Source organism: Schistosoma haematobium, chromosome ZW (assembly GCF_000699445.3).
Source record: "Schistosoma haematobium chromosome ZW, whole genome shotgun sequence".
Classification (NCBI taxonomy): Eukaryota; Metazoa; Platyhelminthes; class Trematoda; order Strigeidida; family Schistosomatidae; genus Schistosoma; species Schistosoma haematobium.
Genome location: NC_067195.1, coordinates 71276984 through 71297881, shown reverse-complemented (window position 1 = coordinate 71297881; position 20898 = coordinate 71276984). Strand labels below are relative to the sequence as shown.

The 20898-nt window shown below is 37.2% G+C and overlaps 1 protein-coding gene across 2 annotated transcripts; it reads right to left on the bottom strand.

The window, feature by feature from the left end:
• Positions 1 to 3157: 3157 nt before the first annotated feature.
• MS3_00004304 (uncharacterized protein) lies at positions 3158 to 12689 on the bottom strand. Of its 2 annotated transcripts, XM_051212211.1 has the most exons (6): positions 11291 to 12689; positions 11179 to 11253; positions 10965 to 11134; positions 6668 to 6878; positions 6110 to 6301; positions 3158 to 4230 (listed from the first exon to the last, which is right to left on the bottom strand). In XM_051212211.1, exons 2-6 carry the CDS (start codon positions 11222 to 11224, stop codon positions 4085 to 4087), a joined length of 765 nt encoding a protein of 254 aa, XP_051072363.1. In that variant the 5' UTR covers positions 11225 to 11253; positions 11291 to 12689; the 3' UTR covers positions 3158 to 4084. The 2 variants fall into 2 exon arrangements, with proteins under 2 accessions (XP_051072363.1, XP_051072362.1); XM_051212210.1 differs by having other exon boundaries at positions 3158 to 6301; positions 10965 to 11253.
• Between the last annotated feature and the right edge of the window lie 8209 nt (positions 12690 to 20898).

Genomic DNA, 20898 nt, shown 5'->3' with positions numbered 1-20898 from the left:
ACGAGAATAAACGAAAAATGCAACCAAGTAGATATTAGTATAAATGGTTTGTGGAGATCGTTTTTGTAGTTTGTGTAACTGACTGACTTTAGTGAAGTCATCAGTAGAGAACAGGATGAATTAAGTAAGTATGCCGTTACAGTATGGGACTTCTCAGAAGTTTACAACCTCTAACTTACCAGGGATCAAACCCAAACACTTTAGATCACACTTAGTCTTCCGATTACTCAGCTGAGACACAATTACTTAAATCTCAATAATTGAAATCATGATTCAATTGAAGCCCGACTACCCTGGAAGACCTGGAAGCTCTGTACGGCCGTTTCGTCCCATCGCGGGACTCCCCAGCAGTACGCATCCACGGAATTGAGCAACACATATACCGTTGTCATCAGTGAGTTACTATCCCACAACAGACCCGGTCGAACTCCATTGGTCACTGCTTCTCATTAGAACTCCAGGAAATAACTCTTGAAGCCAATCACTAGTGAGCACAGCCTCATGCGCGAAACTGATAGGTCCTGGGTTCGAATCCCGCGAGGCGGGGTCGTGGATGCGTAATGCTCGGAGTCCCACAATGGGACGAAACCGCCGTTCAGTGCTTCCAGGTCTTCCATGGTGGTCTAGCTTCAATTGAATTATGATTTTAACTATTAAAATTGTGTGGGAGAGAACAAACCAGCTTCCAGCTGAAGAGGAAATTAGAAAAATACTATGGAATTGGATGGGACATATATTACGGAAATCACCCGACTGCATCACGAAGCAAGCTCTAACTTGGAATCGTGAAGGGAATGGGAAAAGGGGAAGGTCAGAGGACACATTTCATCGGAGAACAGAAGAATATATGAAAATGATGAATAACAACTGGAAATAACTGAAAAGAATTACTCATGGGAGGGTTGGATGAAGAGTGCTGATGGACGTTCTATGCTCCTCCACGAGGACTAACAGACGTAAGTAATTTTATTTGTATTTTAAGTTGACAAAAACAAAATTCCTAATAGAGTTTATCCTTATAATGAATTTTATTCCTTATGAAATATCAAAACTTTTTTGCATGTATCAGTTTTCTTCTCTTTTCTGTTTTACGATGGTTGGATGTTGTAGAATTAATGTTATATGATTATGGTTATCATTTATGATAATCCGGTGAAACCCATTCATGAATAAGAATTTTCATTCAACTGTTTCATTTACTCCACAAGAAAGCAGTAACGAAATTCAAATTTTTTTCGCTAATAGTAATATTAGAGTTTGGAGTGGGATTTAAATAGGGCACTTATCTGACATACAATTTGAATATAATTCGAAGGATATTTTATATTAGTAAATTGTCAGTCATTAAAGCTTTCAGTTTTATGTTAGTTGTAAATATGAGTTGAACAGACACTTTTTAAAGTTTTATATTGCATACTGACTGGAAGTAAACTATACGACCAACCTTGAACCGATTCTCAGCCAATGAGGAAAAGTGTTCAATTCTGAAGTAATTTATGATAAAATAGTAATAAAATGACAAGAATATAGAGTTTCGACATGATTGATGGACCATTTTCGTGTAAATTCTTTATAATATTAAATAAAAATACTATAAGGTAAGAGTTAAGGGTTTTGAATCATGGTTGTTTTTATCGCTAACTAACATTATTTATGATGAAAGTATGGATTTCACGCAAAAATATAGGATATAATATCCCAAACCTGATTGTGATACAATGTTCAAAGACTAGACCTGACAGGTTCTAACTGTTTAAGGAATGAGCGGCCTACAAGCCAATTTATTCCAATCACCTAAGGAATTTTACCATGTTTATTGTGTGTCCATACTTTGAATACAAACATGTTTTTGTAACATGAAAAACCATTCACCTGGCCATTGATCTTGTCGGTTGTCTAATCATTTAAGGCTTAATTCAATTATACGACCTCATGAGTGATCATGGCTCGGACACGACATATTATTGAACCGACCTATCGATTAGCATTCTATTCATCGATTTTACCAGCCGAAAGCTCATCTAACCAAAATACAGAAATCTTCCATCGATTGAGTATGGTACAAACTCAAAAGTAACAGATAACCCCGACAATCCTGTCAATGTGTTTTGTACTTTAAGTTTTTTTTCTAGAATTCTTCCTCAAAAAAATTATTAGTTTTCCCATCGTTGTTCTAGAGATCGCTCAAGTTCATTCCTTTGCGTTAATCGTATCATAGTTATCAATTTTCTTCATCTAAGTTGTGGAAATTTGGCAAATTTTGATGAGTTCTTATCTAGCTCCCAACAAGTTACATCTATCCATTATTGAGTTTTGAATTTCACCTTAAACTCCTACAACTACAATCATGAATCTGAGTAGTTCGGTCGTATAGATTTCTACTGCCAAATGCCTCAGATTATTGTTCATATGGTGGTAGAAATACTGTAATTATCTTGTTTGACATGAATGTTAGATAAAATATATCTCAGGTGTTACAATATGGCAGTTTGTGTTTTTATTTGTAGCTTGCGTTAGGCTTTTATGTAATCAGTTGATTAAAGAAATACGTCCCAATAGAGATGTACAACAAAAAGACATTGGCTCGTTTCTCAGTTTAGGCATCAATAGTTCATTTTTATCTTATATAATACAATGATAATTTTGACATTTTATGGTGGATTCTTTCACTTACTGATATAAGTTAAGGATACTCACTCTCGTTAGCGGACCAGTTTCCTTAACGAACTATTCACTTGACTGAATTTTGATTACAATAAATCGTTAAGTGGTGAACACTACTACTATATTTTTGTACGTTCAAGTTATTTTATATACGGTAAAAAAGTTGAAGCATGGTTTAGTTTCCAAGTGTGGTTGCAGTAGACAGTTTTGTTCTAGTCGTATTAAGCAGCATAAGATTGCGAATCGAGTTTTCTGGTTCTAAAATAGTTTTCGAAACAGGATTTTCCAAACGAGTTACAAGGTAATTTTCCCCAATTATTTATTGGTATTCAAAGGACAGATTTGGTACATGCATGATCGCCTGATTACCATTATTAACACGTATTTAGGAGCAAACGGATATTAGTGACATTGCCTTCATGCGTCGAGTTTATTTTTCCAGTCAGATGAAAGAAATTTTCATTCGCATAACCACTCTCCCTCTTGAAATGCTCTCACATGGCCACGCGTATACAGCCTATGTAAGGGAGGCCCTGATCACTGCCGTTTCGCGACGGAAGTATTGTTTACGAAATTGAGAGGACGAAAAGCGAATACCTGGCACTTTAACGGGGTCGGTGGATATAGAGGATCGACAAAGGCGAGTTGGAAAACCCTGATTCCCAATCAATGGGCTCCAGGATCCTGAGGGAAAAAGTGGCATATGAACCTATCGTTGGCCACTGCCTACCGTGGGACTGCATCTCCTAATGTTGCTACACTACTTTGTGGATTAGACCTCTAGGTCAAAGGTTCGTGGAGTGACCCCTAAGGAAACCACCTGCTTCAGTCTGGGCTTCCGGGAAGTGTTCCAGCTCTCACACAAATCGAATGACGAAGTGTGGCATATATATATTTGGTGCCTCCTTGTACCAATGTTCATGTGTTTAAATAAATAATAAATAAATAAATGGTCATATATTTGTATGTTATAGAAGTAACAGTAAGGAAAAAGAATGTTTAGGAAATTGAGTAATAGCTTACAATAAACTATCTAATGGGAAAAATAACGAAAGGAAACAAAATTAGCACCAATAATAATATTGGCATCATTTGTAATAATTTTTTTCCAAATGTCATTACAAGTAAGATTTTCCATTACGAACAATAGGTATTATCATAAAAAAAACAAAAAAATAGATAAGTTCCCAAATTTTTTATCATCGATGTATAGGTACATTATTACAATATATATGCTATTTTCATAAAGTAATAAAGAAATAATCTGTTTAATAAATGTAAGGAAAAGATGATAATTAATTACACTTGATCATACAAAAATATCAAGGACGAGATACAGAAAATAAACAAATCTCAAACTAGAACCATTCATGATTTGTGTAAAAGCATTTCATTGAAATATATTATAAGATATATATAATTATCTAATTGTCTCATATGCTGATCGTTTGCTAAGACGACTGCACAAATATATTAAAAGAATAGCAAGACCTATCAGAAGTAGGGTGGTACATACAATTGTTGGAACCTTCTTTAACCATATGATACTCAATGGACAGTCTATGGCTAAAAATGTGTAAAAATATTAGAAATTAGACAATCTATAAATAATTATTTCGAAATAATTTGGTGATATCGTGTCCTATGAGCGTCGATCATTTAATTGTAAAGGTTCCATTATCTTTCTGGACAAAATCACTGGGGGTTAATTCAAGTTTATTTGAACGTTGAAGATGTTATTGAGACTGAAAGCTGTACAGTTAAACCATTCAACTCAGCGAACATAGATAGCACCACCAGAATTTTCTATTTAAGATAGATTCTCTCTATTGTTACGCAGAAACATTCTATATATCATAGCTTACATTATTTCTAATATGATGGTTCAATAATAGATAATGTCATAAAACATACCGAGCATTTTATTCGGGATTTTTTCCAGTTCGTACCTAAGAAAATCAGATTGTTAAATTATCGAATTTCTAAATAGTGATCTATATTAAATGGAAAATTAGTACGACTAACAATACAGTCCGACTTCATAACAGATCTAGTTGGAACTAGTCAGTCAGCTACAACGTAGGACCAGGCAGCATCGCTGTCATGCTGGTTGTCTGAAAGAAACACCTTACTGCTGTCACACCTCTATACAGTCAGCAGTACAACTTCGCCTTCGGCCCTTGAGTTTGTTGCTTTTAGTCTTACCACTCTTCAACCGACCTGTCTGACATGGTAGGACCTTGAGGAACGGTTGTTCCAGCTAGTATAGCTCGGTTGCTTCATCACGATAGGCAAGCCCGACCACCACGTCAAGGTAGCAACAACAGTCGGGGTTGGGACTAGTGGAAACATACTTAATAAGACCGCATATGTATGTGATATAGAACTTGGAGGAATGTGAAAATCAGTTTGATACATTAATGATCAGAATTAAAATCAGTCTAGACTTTCTGTTATTTTTTTGCTTCACTTTGCATTTCCGAGAACCGTTTTCATTTAGTTTATTTCTTCATGATTTCGACGAGAACTTTCTGTTCTCTTTGATAAACTAAATGAATAGTGAAGAAAACCGAACTTTTTATAAATATTAGGTAACATTTATAGCGATAAAATAATAATACATTTCTTATGCACCAATTTATGGGAAACTAAGTTTCCGAGGTTTGTATATTCTACGTCATGATAAAAATGTTTTTATTAAACAAATGAATGTCATTATATTAAAATATTGAACTTATTATCTAGTTGTACACCTGTGTAACCACAGAATTCCCAGTAAGATTTACGACAACTATGCTACTATCCCAACATTAAAGAACAACTCTGGCACGTTTAATATGACTTTAATTAGATGTTAGTGTCTGTGAAACGAACACATGTTATTTATAAAAAAAAAAACTTTGGTAAGAAAAATATTTATTTGCTTAAGGAAAAAACCTAGTTTTTAAAAGAAAAGTCATTTAGTGGTACATTTTCAGATGCTTTTGTTAAGTCTTACAACGGACCAATAAGCGTAGACGATCTTAAGCTACCAATACGCAGCAAGGACGAGGGAAACTGATACTCTATGCTTGACGATTGGTTCAATACTAACTGGCCGCGAACGAAGAGGAAGAACACAGAAGCGGTGATCACCAGTACAAGATCGCCATAATATTTCAGACATTCATTTATATGCATACAAAACCAGATCACGGAACAACAACCTTAATGATGGGAAAAATGGAGTACCGTGTACACAGATAATCGATCCTAAGCAACGTTTTGAAGACTATAGCACCATTCTATTGTTGAAATAAAAGCTTGGAACAAGGGTAATACGAAAATGATACAACCAAAATACTTAATAAACATGCGGCCAATATAATTGTAGAAAAATAGCTTCGGAAGATTTTACCTCATAGTTAAATGGTCTACTACAACAGCTTTATATTTGTACACTCACCAAGACCCATAAATTCTGAACGATTTTCAAGTCTGAATGCTTCCATTGATGAGTTTAAAAAATAAATATTGATTTTTATATTATCATTATCGTCCACGAATAGTTCTCTATGTAAATGATTGGCACATTCATAGTATCCACCGACAGGAATCGTGAACAAACCTCTATCTGTATTAGCATCAATTTCATTGCCTGTATAATAAAATTGCATTTGAAATGATTAACCTCATTTTATTTCTAATAGGGGCGGTGTTAGCATGATAAACTAACAAAACATGAAGTATGTAGATTAGTATTAATGAAAAATTTAGAATTAAATAGTTAGTAACTAGATACACATTATTTCGAGTTCAACACATTGCCTACGTAATCATCTTTAGCAAATAAGATAAACACTTATTCGTTCAATAGCTACAACACTTATATTATTATTGGCATTCCAAAGTTTAAATATATTTTTTTAATGTAATGTTTGATTGAATTTATCTTTAAGGGAAGAGAAAAAAACACAACTAAAGTTATTTAAAGTGGCTTTAATCTTTTCAAAGTGTTAATTACCTTTATCAACTGTATAAGTAATACCTATGCTTTCCAGATCATATCTTTCAGAATCCTCTCCAAACACAAATATAAGTTTCCAGTCTAAGAAATCGACATTTGGCGACCATGAAACTGTCAAATCCTGTCTTTTTTGTTCACATGTGCCATTCACAATGATCTTATTTTGCAAGGTTCTATTGAGATACATAGTTGAACTTATGTTATTTTCCTTCATAAAATGAAAGAAAAATAAAGGACGGCTCAATTAAATTACATTTCGTTATTTTTTTAGGCTGATCCATTCAGTGAACAATATTCACATTACGATACAGAAACGATAAAGCTTGAACGTGAATACTATAAAAATGGATGGGATGAGGCTAGCAATCATATCCAGGACGCGCGTCTTGTCCTATTTGGGACTCATCATCTGGATGTACATGGATTCCCAAGATGATGCACACTCCAGAGTCCGGACCCAGCACTATTCACTTTAAACACCATTGTGTTATCCACCTAACCACCGAGTTAGGATAGTTACTCACTTGTGCAACGGTTACGAGTTTAAATCCAATTCGAATTGGATCGGACTACCTCGTTGTTGATATTTCGACTGAAATTTAATTTCTTGTTACAATGGCTATATCGAAGCAATTCGCACAGGATGCACATATCCCAAACAAGACTGATCATATTTCAGTAACCATATCAACAACGGGATAATCCAATCTATTTCGAATCGAATTAAATATGAATAAGTTAAGATATGCTACAACACTCAAGATGATATATTTATATATTTCTGTAGGAGTATGTCTTCACATTTTGTGATGTGCTAATTGCTTATGCTTATTTTGGGAGAGTTACATGGTTCACTATGAAAATGAAAAAAAATTTTATCCCCATCAAAAATTTACAAGTAAACACCGAATAGATTTGGTCTACTAATTATATGCAGTAACAGAGTGTAGGAGAGAGCTGTTGGATTCAGTTTAAATTTATGACTTATTATTTGGAGGTTTGAAGTCCCAATCAATAAATCCTCTGAGACTTTAGTAATCCTAGTATAAAAATTGGATTCTTATATCACTATAAAAATAGTTTTTGTAAAGGCACTTCACAGAGATATAGATATTCTCTGTAATACAAAACATATGGAAAAAGACAATGGTATAAAGAATTCAATGTTCTGTGAAATTCATCCTGAAAATAATTTATCCGTATTTTTATCTTTTATAAAGCAATAAAAACAACTTTATTTTCGTTATTTACTTTTGAGATGAATTACAATAAATCTAAAATGAGTGACAAAACAATTAATTTGGTGCTTAAAGTTTTAAGGAGGAGCTATTTTAATAAGAATGAACACTCAAAACACTTATGTTACTTTAAACTTTTGAATATGTAGTGTAAGTGGTACTTAAGCAAATATCACTCGGTAAAATTGTGGTTTTGTAGTAATATATGAGGTAGTTTTAAAGAAATGAAAATCTAATACCTTCTCTTTTAAGCTTTCATTCTAATTGTTTCGCAAACTTCAGTAACCAGAAAATGTGGTATAAAACTAATTTGCTATGATAATAGGGGAAAAGTGGAAGATTGATAATTTCACAGAAAAAGTCAGCTTGGAATTAGACTGTCATAAATTTAGCCTGAGTAAAGGAAGAGAACTGAGTGCATGGTTAACAACCTTATCGCTTCTGGCAAACCGAACGACAATTAATAGCGATAAGTGGAATGTCCGGACCGTATGGGAGACACGGATGGATAGCATAATAAATAAGTAGATTCAAGCTAGCTGCGCTCGAAGTGAGCTAAGCACCTTCGACACAATCTAGACATAAAAGACGAACTATAGGAAAACTGTTGTATTCTGATCATGAAGGGGAAAATCCACATATCAGGAGCTACACTAATGAAACCCAATAAAGCACCAAAGACGCTTTAAAAAAGGGAAACACACGGGTACAAGATCACTAAATAATTCTTAGAAACAAAGGAGGAATGGATCACAATAAATGTCATACAGTGCTTCATGCCTACCAATGATGGCAGCAAAGATGATAAAGACTATGATAGAAAAAGGGATGAGATAAAAAAGTATAGAACTATATGATACAACTAAAAAGCTAACACGAAAATGTAGTAGACCAAAGAGACCATTTAAGAACAAGGAAAATAGCCAAGCCATTGAGGTTCAAGAGCAGTGAAACAAATGGATAGAGTAATTTGAATAGCTCTTAAACAGACCAGCTCCATCGAACACCAAAGCAATGCATACAGACCTCCCTAAAGATGTAACCCCAAAAGAGATCAGTGTGGTCAAGAGTGAGAAAGCGATGGGACCAGAGAGCATATTAGCTGAAGCACTGAAGTCAAATATAGTGGTACCTGCAAAGATGCACAGTTCTCTTCAGAAAGATTTGGGATGAGGAGCAAATACTCATAGACTAGAAAGATACCGAATAAAGGAGATCCTAGTACATGTGAGAACTGCGGAGGTGTCATATACCTATCAGTACAAGGAAAACTTTTCAACCGAGTGATGAACCAAATGAAAGATTGATTACACTCCAGACTTTGAGATCAACAAGTTGACTTTTGTAAGGATCGATCCTGTACAGATCAAATTGCGACACCATGGTTCATCGTTGAGCAATCGATTGAGTGGAACTTATCCATATACTCCTTTGTAATGAGAAAACATTCAACAGTTTGGATAGAACCTTATGGAATCTTCCTTGACACTGGGTTATCTGAGAAAATCGTCACCATCATACGGAACTTCCACGAGACACTGGATCGAAATATCGTACATGAAAGGAAGCTCACAGATGCATTCCAGGAGAATACCGGTGTAAGACAAACCTGTCTACTCTCGTTTTTTTTTCTGATGCTAATTGGATTATAAAGACATTTACATCTCAAGAAAATTATGGACTACAGCGTGCACTTTGGTACAGCTAAAGAATTTGGACTTCGCAGACGATCTAGCTCTTCTATCCCATACACAACAACGAATGCAGGTAAAGATAGCCAGCTAAGTAAAAGCCTCTGCAGAAGTTTCCTCAACATTTACAAGAGGGAAAGTAAGATTTCGAAGTTCTGCTACATTAGCATCAACAAAAATACACTTAATTATAAAGCTCTGAAGGGGATGGAAACCTTTATTAATATAAGCAGGCAAACTACCACAGACATTATCAAAAGCGTTCAGGTATCTAATAAAATGCTGCTTATTCAAAGTATTCTAGGTGTATTGGCCGGAGACCACCGACAGTAATAGAATATAGCAGAGAACAAAGCATCTCCCAGCTGAGGGACAGGCTCTGACGGTGGACAGGATATACCATATTCAAATACTCAAACTGCATTTCGAATTTTCAAGGGAAAAGGAAGAGAGGACAGAGGAATGTATGGCTTTGAACATTGGAGGCGGACGTTAAGACCACAAAATAGTGCTTGGCAGAACCTAGAAAGGAGAGCCGAAGACAAATAATTGGAGATCCTGATCAGAATAAATATGGTCATTTATCTCGCAACTCCATTTAACATATGAGCTTATCTAAGTTAACACTTCGTATTAGTCACCCCAACATTAACCATTTGGTTTTATTTCATATGACAAACAACCCTTAATTCATATGTTACATTTTGTAAGTGAGGTATTTCGCCATAAACCTAGCCGATTTTATGCATTATTAATTTGGATATATAATTGTAGAACCTGATAAATTATTGAAAAGGGTATTCTTCGCTAATATAATTGTTTTAATATGATAGGAATTTTTCAGCGATTCAAATCACCTATGCTAATTACAAGATGTTAATCAACTCTAAAGATATATATGTGGTACATCACTACTATCACGACTTCGGAGTAAAATATTTTGGACTGACAAGTGACTAATTTGTCTGCATTTATCTACGTAGAGTTAAAAAAGGGTGAGGATCTATACACTAAGCTCTACTTTATCTACAAATCCTTACTTCTAACATGATCTGAACTCGTTGAGTTACCGGTTTGTTTTAAATAAAGTGACATGATTATGGTAAGATGTTTTAAAATCGACTGAAGTGTTCATACTACGCTTTTGGTTGCATACTGCATTATGCATTATGTTATCAATATGTAATCAATACCAAACAATCAGCCCCATAAAAACGTTATTCCAGTTAGGTTGTCAAATCGTTGGTTACTAAGTTAAGGGTAATATTAAGTAGAAAAAGTTGCACCGAAAACTATATTTTTGATAAGATACATACACATTATGACTTGTTCAGTTTTCAGACAAAAAATTCTTTGTTAACAAACCTCATCTTCCACCGTGATATTTATAATGGACTGTATGGCGACACATTCAGTTAAGAGGAGAATCTCATATCTGTTACGCGGTTTTTGACTAATATTAGTGATTTCCGAAGAAATTGTAGTAGTGAAAGGATCATGTTGTACAGTAAATCTAGTATTTTGAATCGACACTGCTAAATCATGACGAAATCTTCAAACAATGTTTGAATATTCTTACTGTCTAACAAAGAAAACAGAAATGACCAGAAACCTGGATATGCCATCCTTCGTTTCCAACTGAATTTTCACTGAACTTTTACAATTAGTGACTAATATGTAGAAAGACCCACCTTTTTCATCATCTGTTGAACAGAAATCAACATTCACTGACAAAAATATATAACTGTATTTTAGCGCCTTACGTTGCATTGGTCTGTTTCACACTTCAGATACTCCGTTTACCAAAATGCGACAGATCAAATAAATACAAAAAAAGTTATGGAATATATCATTTTTTAGGTAAACATATACCTAAAAAATTTTGATTTTAATAATACGGGCAGGCTTCAATAGCTAACGTAATGGTACGCTCAAAATAGTTTGTTGGGCCAGTGAAATGTCACTGAACTCTCGCCAGATCATTCGGCAGTCGGGTCCCTGAATGTCGAGCAGCTAACTGATCTTCGTCAGGGTCAAGGACAACCAAAATACATCAGTTGATTGCACGCCATGGACCGGCTCATGCAGCATTTGCCGCACTCTGTTCCTTGTACCTACTCTTACTAGTATGTTTTTGTAACAACGTCATTTGCATTGTACATTCATCAAAAGAGCCACAGTACCTGGATACAAAGAAAGGGTAGTCCACGTGTGTGACTTGAACGTTGTCTTGTTAGTCACACACTTCCCGTCTAACTCAAGTAAGCCCCCAGTTACACAACACGGATCATCTACGTTAGCAATCTACAAGTTCAAATAGTTCTTGACGGAATATAAGAAGCTTTCGCTTAACGGACTTCCGCATCTAGTAGTAATAGATCACTGATGTTTACAAGTAACAACCTAGTTGTATTAGATGGGAAAAAAGAATTAGTAAATTACAGTCAGATACTGTACTTAATCCTCAAGAATATGTCAGGTTTCCCCTACTAGGACACGCTATAGCCTTATAAAAAGTGAAGTTTACCCTGACCTCAAAAGTTCAGTTATTTAGAAACGAAGTAAGCCGATCAAATAATGGCGGCTTCGTGTCTGTTCACTTGATCTTACTGACCCTATTAGGGATGGTTGTCAATTTGTCCAACGCCATCAGCAGGTTGCTTCTCCTAAAACTATGATGTTGGGGTGAAAAGAAGTTAGATGAATAGTAAGTAGTCACGTAAACCGTCGCATATCAGGGCCTTTATGATTTTTGAGGGTATCATGAGAAGTGCTATTGGATGGTGGCTATAAGGTTCGCTCGGTAAACCCCCATTGAAAATCGGTGCTACGTGAGACAGCTTCTGATTTTCTGATAGCGTGCCCCAGCTTAGCGACTGAGAAAAAATCACACTGGGTACTGCAGTTTCCGGTACACCAATTCGGTGCTCAGGTTCACTTCTGGGAGTCCTGTTGAGTTGAAGGTGAAGCTAGATTTGTAACAGCTTAGGTTGGTTGGTTAAGAGTTGACCTGAAACAACCAAGCATATGCCAAAACAGTATTGTTCAAGTATTCATTCACTTCCTTGTTTTGTATAAGCGTTATATTCCCCATTATCTTATATTGAATGTTGAGAGCCTTTGTTTGTCTGAACAGATAATCCCACGCTCCACTGTGACTGCGCTAAGATCGAAATAAAGACCTATTCACTACTTGTCTGGTTTCTTCTATCAATAGCACGAGGGTTACCTATAGACACGAAATTGGTGAGCCCTTTTGAACACAAATTTAACCTCATTTTTGTTATTAATATTATATTTTTTGTACTCAATCGTAAAAGTAGACCTGATTATCCGTAATCTAAGTTGGATATATAAATAGTTTTTTCTTTTTTTTAATTACCTTAAGTTATTCGTGTTATAGAAACCATTTTTTCGTGCTAACTTTATTGCTATATTTGTCACATACCTCATGTCAGACTCAATAGAAACCCATAATCTGGATGATTTGTCACCAGTGGAGATAGACACTGTTATGACTACGAAATCCCGACTTCCAGAATTTGATCGTAGTGATCCTGAGTTGTGGTTTGCTCAACTAGAGCATTATTTCACGAGACACAATATCAAATCTGAAGGGATTCGCTATAGAGATTTGTGTTCTATCCTTCCTCCTCCAGTTGCCAAAGAAGTCCGTGACTTGATTTTAGATCCACCATCACCACAACCATACACCATCTTAAGACGAGAGATAATGAACCGTTTATCATTATCAGATAGTCAAAGAATTCAAAGACTTTTTCAAGGTGAAACACTAGGTGATCGGTCGCCGTCACAGTTTTTACGTCACCTCCAAGTCTTAGTGGGTGATAACACAGTGGGTGAAGCAGTCCTAAAACAAGGATGGATACAAGCTCTCCCATGCTACGTCCAACACTGTTTGGATGCACAAGATCCTGAAACCTCATTATCTCATTTAGCGCGTATAGCCGACAGAATAATGGAAAGAGGTTCTCCAACTGGATCAGGCACAATAAATCACACACAAAAAGTAGAATCAGCAAAAGACCCCGTAATAGAAGGACTCATTGCGAGTGTTAAGAGTCTCACTGAGGCTGTCACCAGAATGCAAATGGGTCATAGAAACAGGAGCAGGTCACCACAACGACCACGAGCCAAGTCACAAAACAGGTCACAAATGTCCAGACAATCTGGGCAGTTTTGTTGGTACCACTGGAAGTTTGGTGTCAACTCAACCAAGTGCATGCAACCATGCGCCTGGCCTAAGCATAATCCTAAGGCAGCGGGAAACGAGTAACCCCTCCCCAGGTCGCGACGACTGAGGAGGGGCGCCTAAACAGTCGCTTGTTTTATGTTAGAGACAGAAACTCTGGCTTGAATTTCTTGGTGGATACTGGCGCTGCTCTTAGCATCATCCCTCAACATAAAACTGAGATTAGTCGAGAAACATCATCAATTACACTTCAAGCTGCAAATAAAACTAAAATCGCGACATTTGGGCAGAAAACTTTAACCCTAGATTTGGGGTTCAGGAGGCAATTCCCTTGGGTTTTCACGGTAGCCGACTTAGATCTGGCAATACTGGGGATGGACTTTCTAGAGAGATACGAATTTCTAGTTGACACCAAGAAACGGCGATTAACACTAAAAGAAACTTCGTATTACACAAAAGGCAAAGAAAGTCACATCAGCTCTCTTAACTTGATTCAAACTCCCCCAGTAACAACAGCGAAATTCCAAGATATACTCGCAGAATTTCCAAACTTAACTAAACCAAACCCACAGCCTTCTAAAGACAAACTAAAAGTAAGTCACACTATCAAAACCGAAGGTGCACCGGTTTTTGCAAAACCCAGGAGACTAGCACCAGATAAGCTCAAAATCGCTAGGGCCGAGTTTGATTATATGCTACAATAGGGTATTATCCGTCCCTCTGATAGTCAATGGGCATCCCCTTTGCATATGGTCCCAAAGAAGAATGAAGGTGACTGGCGACCGTGCGTGGATTACAGAGCCCTAAACCGTCAAACCGTACCAGATAGGTACCCAATACCTCATATCCAAGATTTCACAAACGGTTTACAGGGTATGAACATATTCATTAAAATTGATTTAGTCAGGGCATATCACAATATCCCGGTGGCTGATGAAGATACTCCCAAGACAGCTATTACTACACCCTTTGGCTTATTCGAGTTTGTACGCATGCCATTCGGCCTGAGAAATGCGGCACAGACATTTCAAAGATTCATAGATAACCTACTTCGAGATATGCCATTTGCGCAGGGGTATGTAGACGACTTGTTAATTGCCAGCCCCGATTAGCAATCACACGAACAGCATGTACAAGCAGTGTTGAAAAGACTGGATGAACATCGAATAAACATACATCAAAGTAAGTGTGTTTTCGGTGTTCAAACTTTAGAATTTCTCGGTCACACAATAAGCCCAGAAGGGATTAAACCTATCAAAAAAGAAGTGGATACCATCAAACAATACCCCATACCTAGTTCTCTAACACAACTGAGAAGTTTTCTAGGTCTAATTAACTTTTATCGCAGATTCATACCAGGTTGTGCACAATTAATGCAACCTTTGACAGATTCACTTAAAGGAAAACCAAAAGAATTCAAACTGTCTTCTGACGCCATCGAAGCTATTAAACAGCTTAAAGATAAACTGGCTCAAGCAACTACGTTGATATATCCGAATTCTCTTTCCCCACTTGCTTTGATGGTGGATGCTTCAGATAAAGCAGTAGGCGGTACCCTTAACCAACCGGTTAAAAACGCCTGGAAACCAATTGCTTTCTTCTCGAAAAGACTCGCTCCAGCCGAAACAAGGTATTCTACCTTCGGGCGAGAACTTCTTGCAATCTACCTGACCATTAAACACTTCCGACACATGTTAGAAGGTAGGGAATTTATAGTCTTTACGGATCACAAACCATTAACGAATGCATTAAAAGCGAGAGCCGATAAATACTCACCTCGAGAAGTCCGACACCTTGACTATATATCACAGTTCACAAGCGATATCCGACATGTCAAAGGTCAGGACAATCAGGCGGCAGATGCTTTATCCAGACTAGAAATGAACGTGCTACAGCAGTCTACAGTAAACTTCGAAACGTTGAGACACGAACAAGAGCAGGACCTAGAATTACAAAACCTACTTAAAACAAACAATTCAAGTCTTAATTTAAAACAATTCCCATCACCTATCGATGGTATTCTAATTTATTGTGACACGACCAAGGCAATGCCGTGACCTTTCGTTCCCAAAAATATGCGAAAGCTGATATATAATAACTTTCATTCTTTGTCTCATCCTGGCGCAAAATCTTCAACAAAACTAATCAATGCCAGATATATATGGCCGAATTTACAGAAGGATGTACACAAATGGGTTAGAGAGTGTTCAGCATGTCAACAATCAAAGATTAATCGTCACACAAATTCACCCATAGGTGTTTTCTCGCAACCAGATGCACGTTTTGCCCATGTGCATATCGACTTGGTAGGTCCTTTACCACGTTCAAACGGTTTCAATTATCTTTTTACATGCATAGATCGATTTACCAGATTCCCTATAGCCATCCCGATAGCGGACATCACAGCGGAAACAGTAGCCAAAGTTTTCATGCAGAACTGGGTAACCATTTTTGGTACACCCATAACAATAACGACGGATAGAGGAGCGCAATTCGAATCCGAACTATTTAATAACTTGGCTAAACTTCTAGGCTCCAATAGGACACGCTGCACTGCATATCATCCTCAGGCTAATGGGATGGTAGAACGTTTTCACCGTCAGCTAAAAACCGCCCTTATATCTCACTCAAACCCCAATCAGTGGACAGAATTCCTACCGTTAGTTATGTTGGGAATACAAACATCTGTCAAAACTGACGCACAGTGTTCAGCTGCGGAACTGGTTTTCGGAACAACTCTGAGACTACCAGGTGAACCCTAATACTAACAGTCAAAAACTTAATTTAGAAAATTATGTAGATCAACTACGGGACCACATGTCTGAAATTAAGCCGATTAATACTCGTGAACAATCGCGCGCCGTATATATACCTAAAGACCTAAGCAATTGCACGCACGTCTGGATAAGATATGACAAAATAAAAGCACCACTCAGTCCTCCATTTGAAGGTACTTTCAAAGTCATCTCAAGAAAATCTAAATATTTCGTGATAGAAAAACATGGAAACATCGACACAGTAAGTATTGATAGGCTAAAGCCGGCTTATCTAGATCATGAACCACCATACGTGTTGTTAGATCGTTTAACTGACAAATCCATTACGGAATCGAAATGTAAAGATAATAAATCTTTGCAAATGACTAAAACGGTTCGCTGGGCACATCCAATTAGTCAGTCAAGGATGTTGACAGTTTCGGCTGCAGGATAAAATCTAACCACGCAGCTAATCACACCCTTCATCTACTTAAAAATAATTTTTTTTCCTCATTCCGCCTCACCGACAACTCCCCAGACCTTTTACCTTTGATATATACGTGTTATGTTAAATATTTTTTTTAAAATACTGGACACATAAGCTAGGTATTCCGAAACGATGGCTGAGGATTTTAATCAAACTCATACAACTAACACTGGCAAATACAACGAATTCTAAAAGCAACCCAGGCGAGTTTTATAATTTCTTTTTCTGGTTAATTAACTATGTTGGCTGTACTTCTTATATATTTATATACATTTTTCACGTAGACTGGCTATACAATATATACCATATGAACTACTTCTAAAAGTTTTCGGTTGAGGATATGTTTAGTAGCTTGATACGATTAATACTACTATTAATAAGTAGTTTTCTAGACAACATTTTGGATTAAACCATGGTCAAGTGCTTATTAAAGTTCTCATCATTTTTTTCATGTTTAGGAAACTTACGTAATGACTTAACCAGTTTCCCTGCAGCATGCTTTTTAGTGTGATCATATAACCCATCTTTATTGGCAATATTCAGATTTTTTTTAATTTCTGACATTTAAGAATCAATAACCGTGAAGATATAGTACAGTGCGTTACTGTAAGGTTACTATGTCAGCCGCATTGATTCCACATACCTAATTTTAAACAACTTATAAGGGAACTGTTTAGTAATCATAACACTGAACTGACAATATGAATATCACGACTATGCTAACGTTAAACCAATTATTATTAGTGGCCCATACAAAGTCCTGGAACTTAACATTAACGTTATAAAAAAGACATTTTATGTCAATAACTGATATATATATATATATATATTCGTTAGTTTAAATATAACGTAAAATGGAAATTTACTAAACTTGTAGTTTTTTTTCTATAGTAATAATATTCATGTAAACAAAGAACTTATACTTTTCCAATATGGCACCTTGATATATCAATCTGTCCTCTTGTCATTTTTTCTCTCACATGTGAGCGACTTACGGGCAACAAACATCGTATTGAAGGTGGGTCTGGTGAACAAAAACGCAGGCCCCACACTCACTCGAACCTCTGCCCTCCTGAATGCTAGACCGCGTGCTTAGCCGTTAAGCCACATCAGACCACGGAGGAAGTGACTTCAATATTTCCTTACACCAATTAATCACTCATAATACTAATGAGTAATAGGACTTACACACTTCTGAGGTGCAAACCAATTCGTTACTTGGATGAACTGACGAAATATTGCTTCAATATATCATGCATACCTAAATCAAACCAGAAAAGGGTATTTGACACAACTGTACTTGATCCGCATACTCTACACAATTTTTTTTGCTTCTTAACCGTGTATTCTTTTCCGTTTTGTGGAGTACTCTGATGCACCCTTGGTTACGCACCTAGTTGTAAAACGCGGTCATCACAGGCTCAAGGTCACGCGTTTGAACGATTTTGTTAAAGAGTCCAACTTCTAGCAAGTTCACCCTTTTACATATATGCATTGCAAAAGAGTATTTTTTTCATGGTTTTTCGTGCACAAGATATCTACACTATGTCTATTCCCTTCCAGAATACCAATCCGTTCTGGAGACCAAGCACTTACATGGAACCGAACAACTATCAATTACATTTATGTATTTCCATTTTGTATCTTATTATTTTATGCAGGCAGTGGAGCAGTTCTTCAGGTTTGCTTGATTTTCACCATTACCTTTGAAGTAGATTCTTCTTTACGTTTTACTTGAGGGCGACTCAAGAGGCAGGTGAGTAAACACCTGATAGCCGGTCTGAGCACGGAAAAATCGTACCTCACCAACATGGTGTTGGGTAGCCCGCTCGCGGCACTTCCTCAGATATTCTTATTCCATATTCTCACACTTTCTCTTGAAAGCACGCAGCAAACCGTCGGCGATAGTTGTAGAAGAAATCACGTGCTACAAAATAAGATGACAAGCTAGTAAAGAAGAGACATCCATGGACTATCGTTGACAGCGTCAGTCGTCACTGATTGTAAGTCAAACAGTGAGGGAGTTGATAATTTTCCCTTGGGACGAGAAATAGAACTAAGGTGTTTTCGATAGTTAGGTTAATCGAACCGACGTTCCTACGGAAGTCGATTCTAGGGGGAAGCTAATGTAACAGCTTAGGTTGGTTGGTTAAGAGTTGACCTGAAACAACCAAGCATATGCCAAAACAGTATTGTTCAAGTATTCATTCACTTCCTTGTTTTGTATAAGCGTTATATTCCCCATTATCTTATATTGAATGTTGAGAGCCTTTGTTTGTCTGAACAGATAATCCCACGCTCCACTGTGACTGCGCTAAGATCGAAATAAAGAACTATTCACTACTTGTCTGGTTTCTTCTATCAATAGCACGAGGGTTACCTATAGACACGAAAGATTCATTGCCATCGTTATGGGGCAGTTGAAACTTCTGAAAATACTGTTATTCCAGAAGCTCATTGACGTCACCATCGTTGTTTGGGCCAGTGAGACCTAAAGACTGAGAAAATTTGGTTTTGGCTTGTCGAAGAGAGGTTGAATAACGGAATAGGCTTTTCGGATTGGATACGAGTTTATCAGTTAGCTTAATCTGATAATAAAGCCCGTCCTCTCTAACTGCATTTGTGCATTGACTAGTGCCTCCCATTTAAAACGAGTGGGCTTTTTAGTCCTGTTAGTCCTTTTGTGAAAGACCAGGCAACCGACCTACAAGGCGTTTTCCAGGTTGGTTAACCCTACCCTAACTCCGCCTGGAGTCCCTCCAGGGGCTACTGCCGGTCCCAAGCCCGGATAAAGAAGGAGGGTTGGGCATGGGGTCAGCGTCCCCATCTCGTAGAAAACTAACTCGCTAAAAAACGCTAACCAGAAAAAATATTCAAACCTTTTAAACTATGCCCTGGGAGACAGAAGATCTTCATTTAGAAGAATTATGACGCCTCATGATAAAAGCCGGATTCTTTCGGAAGTTATGAGGCCGATGCCCCTTCTGACAACCAGAGCAACCATTTATTTAGGTACATGGAATGTTCGTACAATGTGGGACACCGGGAGAGCCTTCCAAATTGCTGCAGAAATGAGAAGATACAACCTAGAGGTACTTGGGATCAGTGAAACACATTGGACACAAGTTGGACAACAACGACTAACTACAGGAGAGCTCCTGTTATACTCCGGCCATGAAGAAGAAAATGCACCACATACATAAGGAGTTGCATTGATGCTGTCCAAACAAGCGCAAAATGCACTTATAGGATGGGAATCTCATGGACCAAGGATCATCAAAGCCTCGTTCAAAACAAAGAAAGAGGGTATTTCAATGAACATCATCCAATGTTATGCGCCTACCAACGACTACAATGAAGACGCTAAAGATCAATTCTACAATAGGCTGCAGTTAATCATCGGGAAGCGCCCAACAAAGGACCTGATCATTCTGATGGGAGATTTCAACGCCAAGGTTGGAACGGACAACACTGGATATGAAGAAATCATGGGACGACACGGACTGGGAGAAAGAAACGAAAATGGTGAGAGATTTGCAAATCTATGTGCCTTCAATAAACTGGTCATAGGCGGCACCATATTCCCACATAAACGCATATACAAAACCACATGGACTTCACCGGATCACTCTACACAAAACCAAATCGACCATATTTTCATCAACAAAACGTTCAGGAGGACTATAGAGGACGTGAGAACCAAGAGAGGAACTGATATAGCATCAGGTCATCACTTACTGGTCGCCAAGATGAAATTGAAACTCAAGAAGCACTGGACAACGGGGCGGACAATATCACAAAAGTTCAATACGGCCTTTCTTCAGGATACTGACAAACTCAACA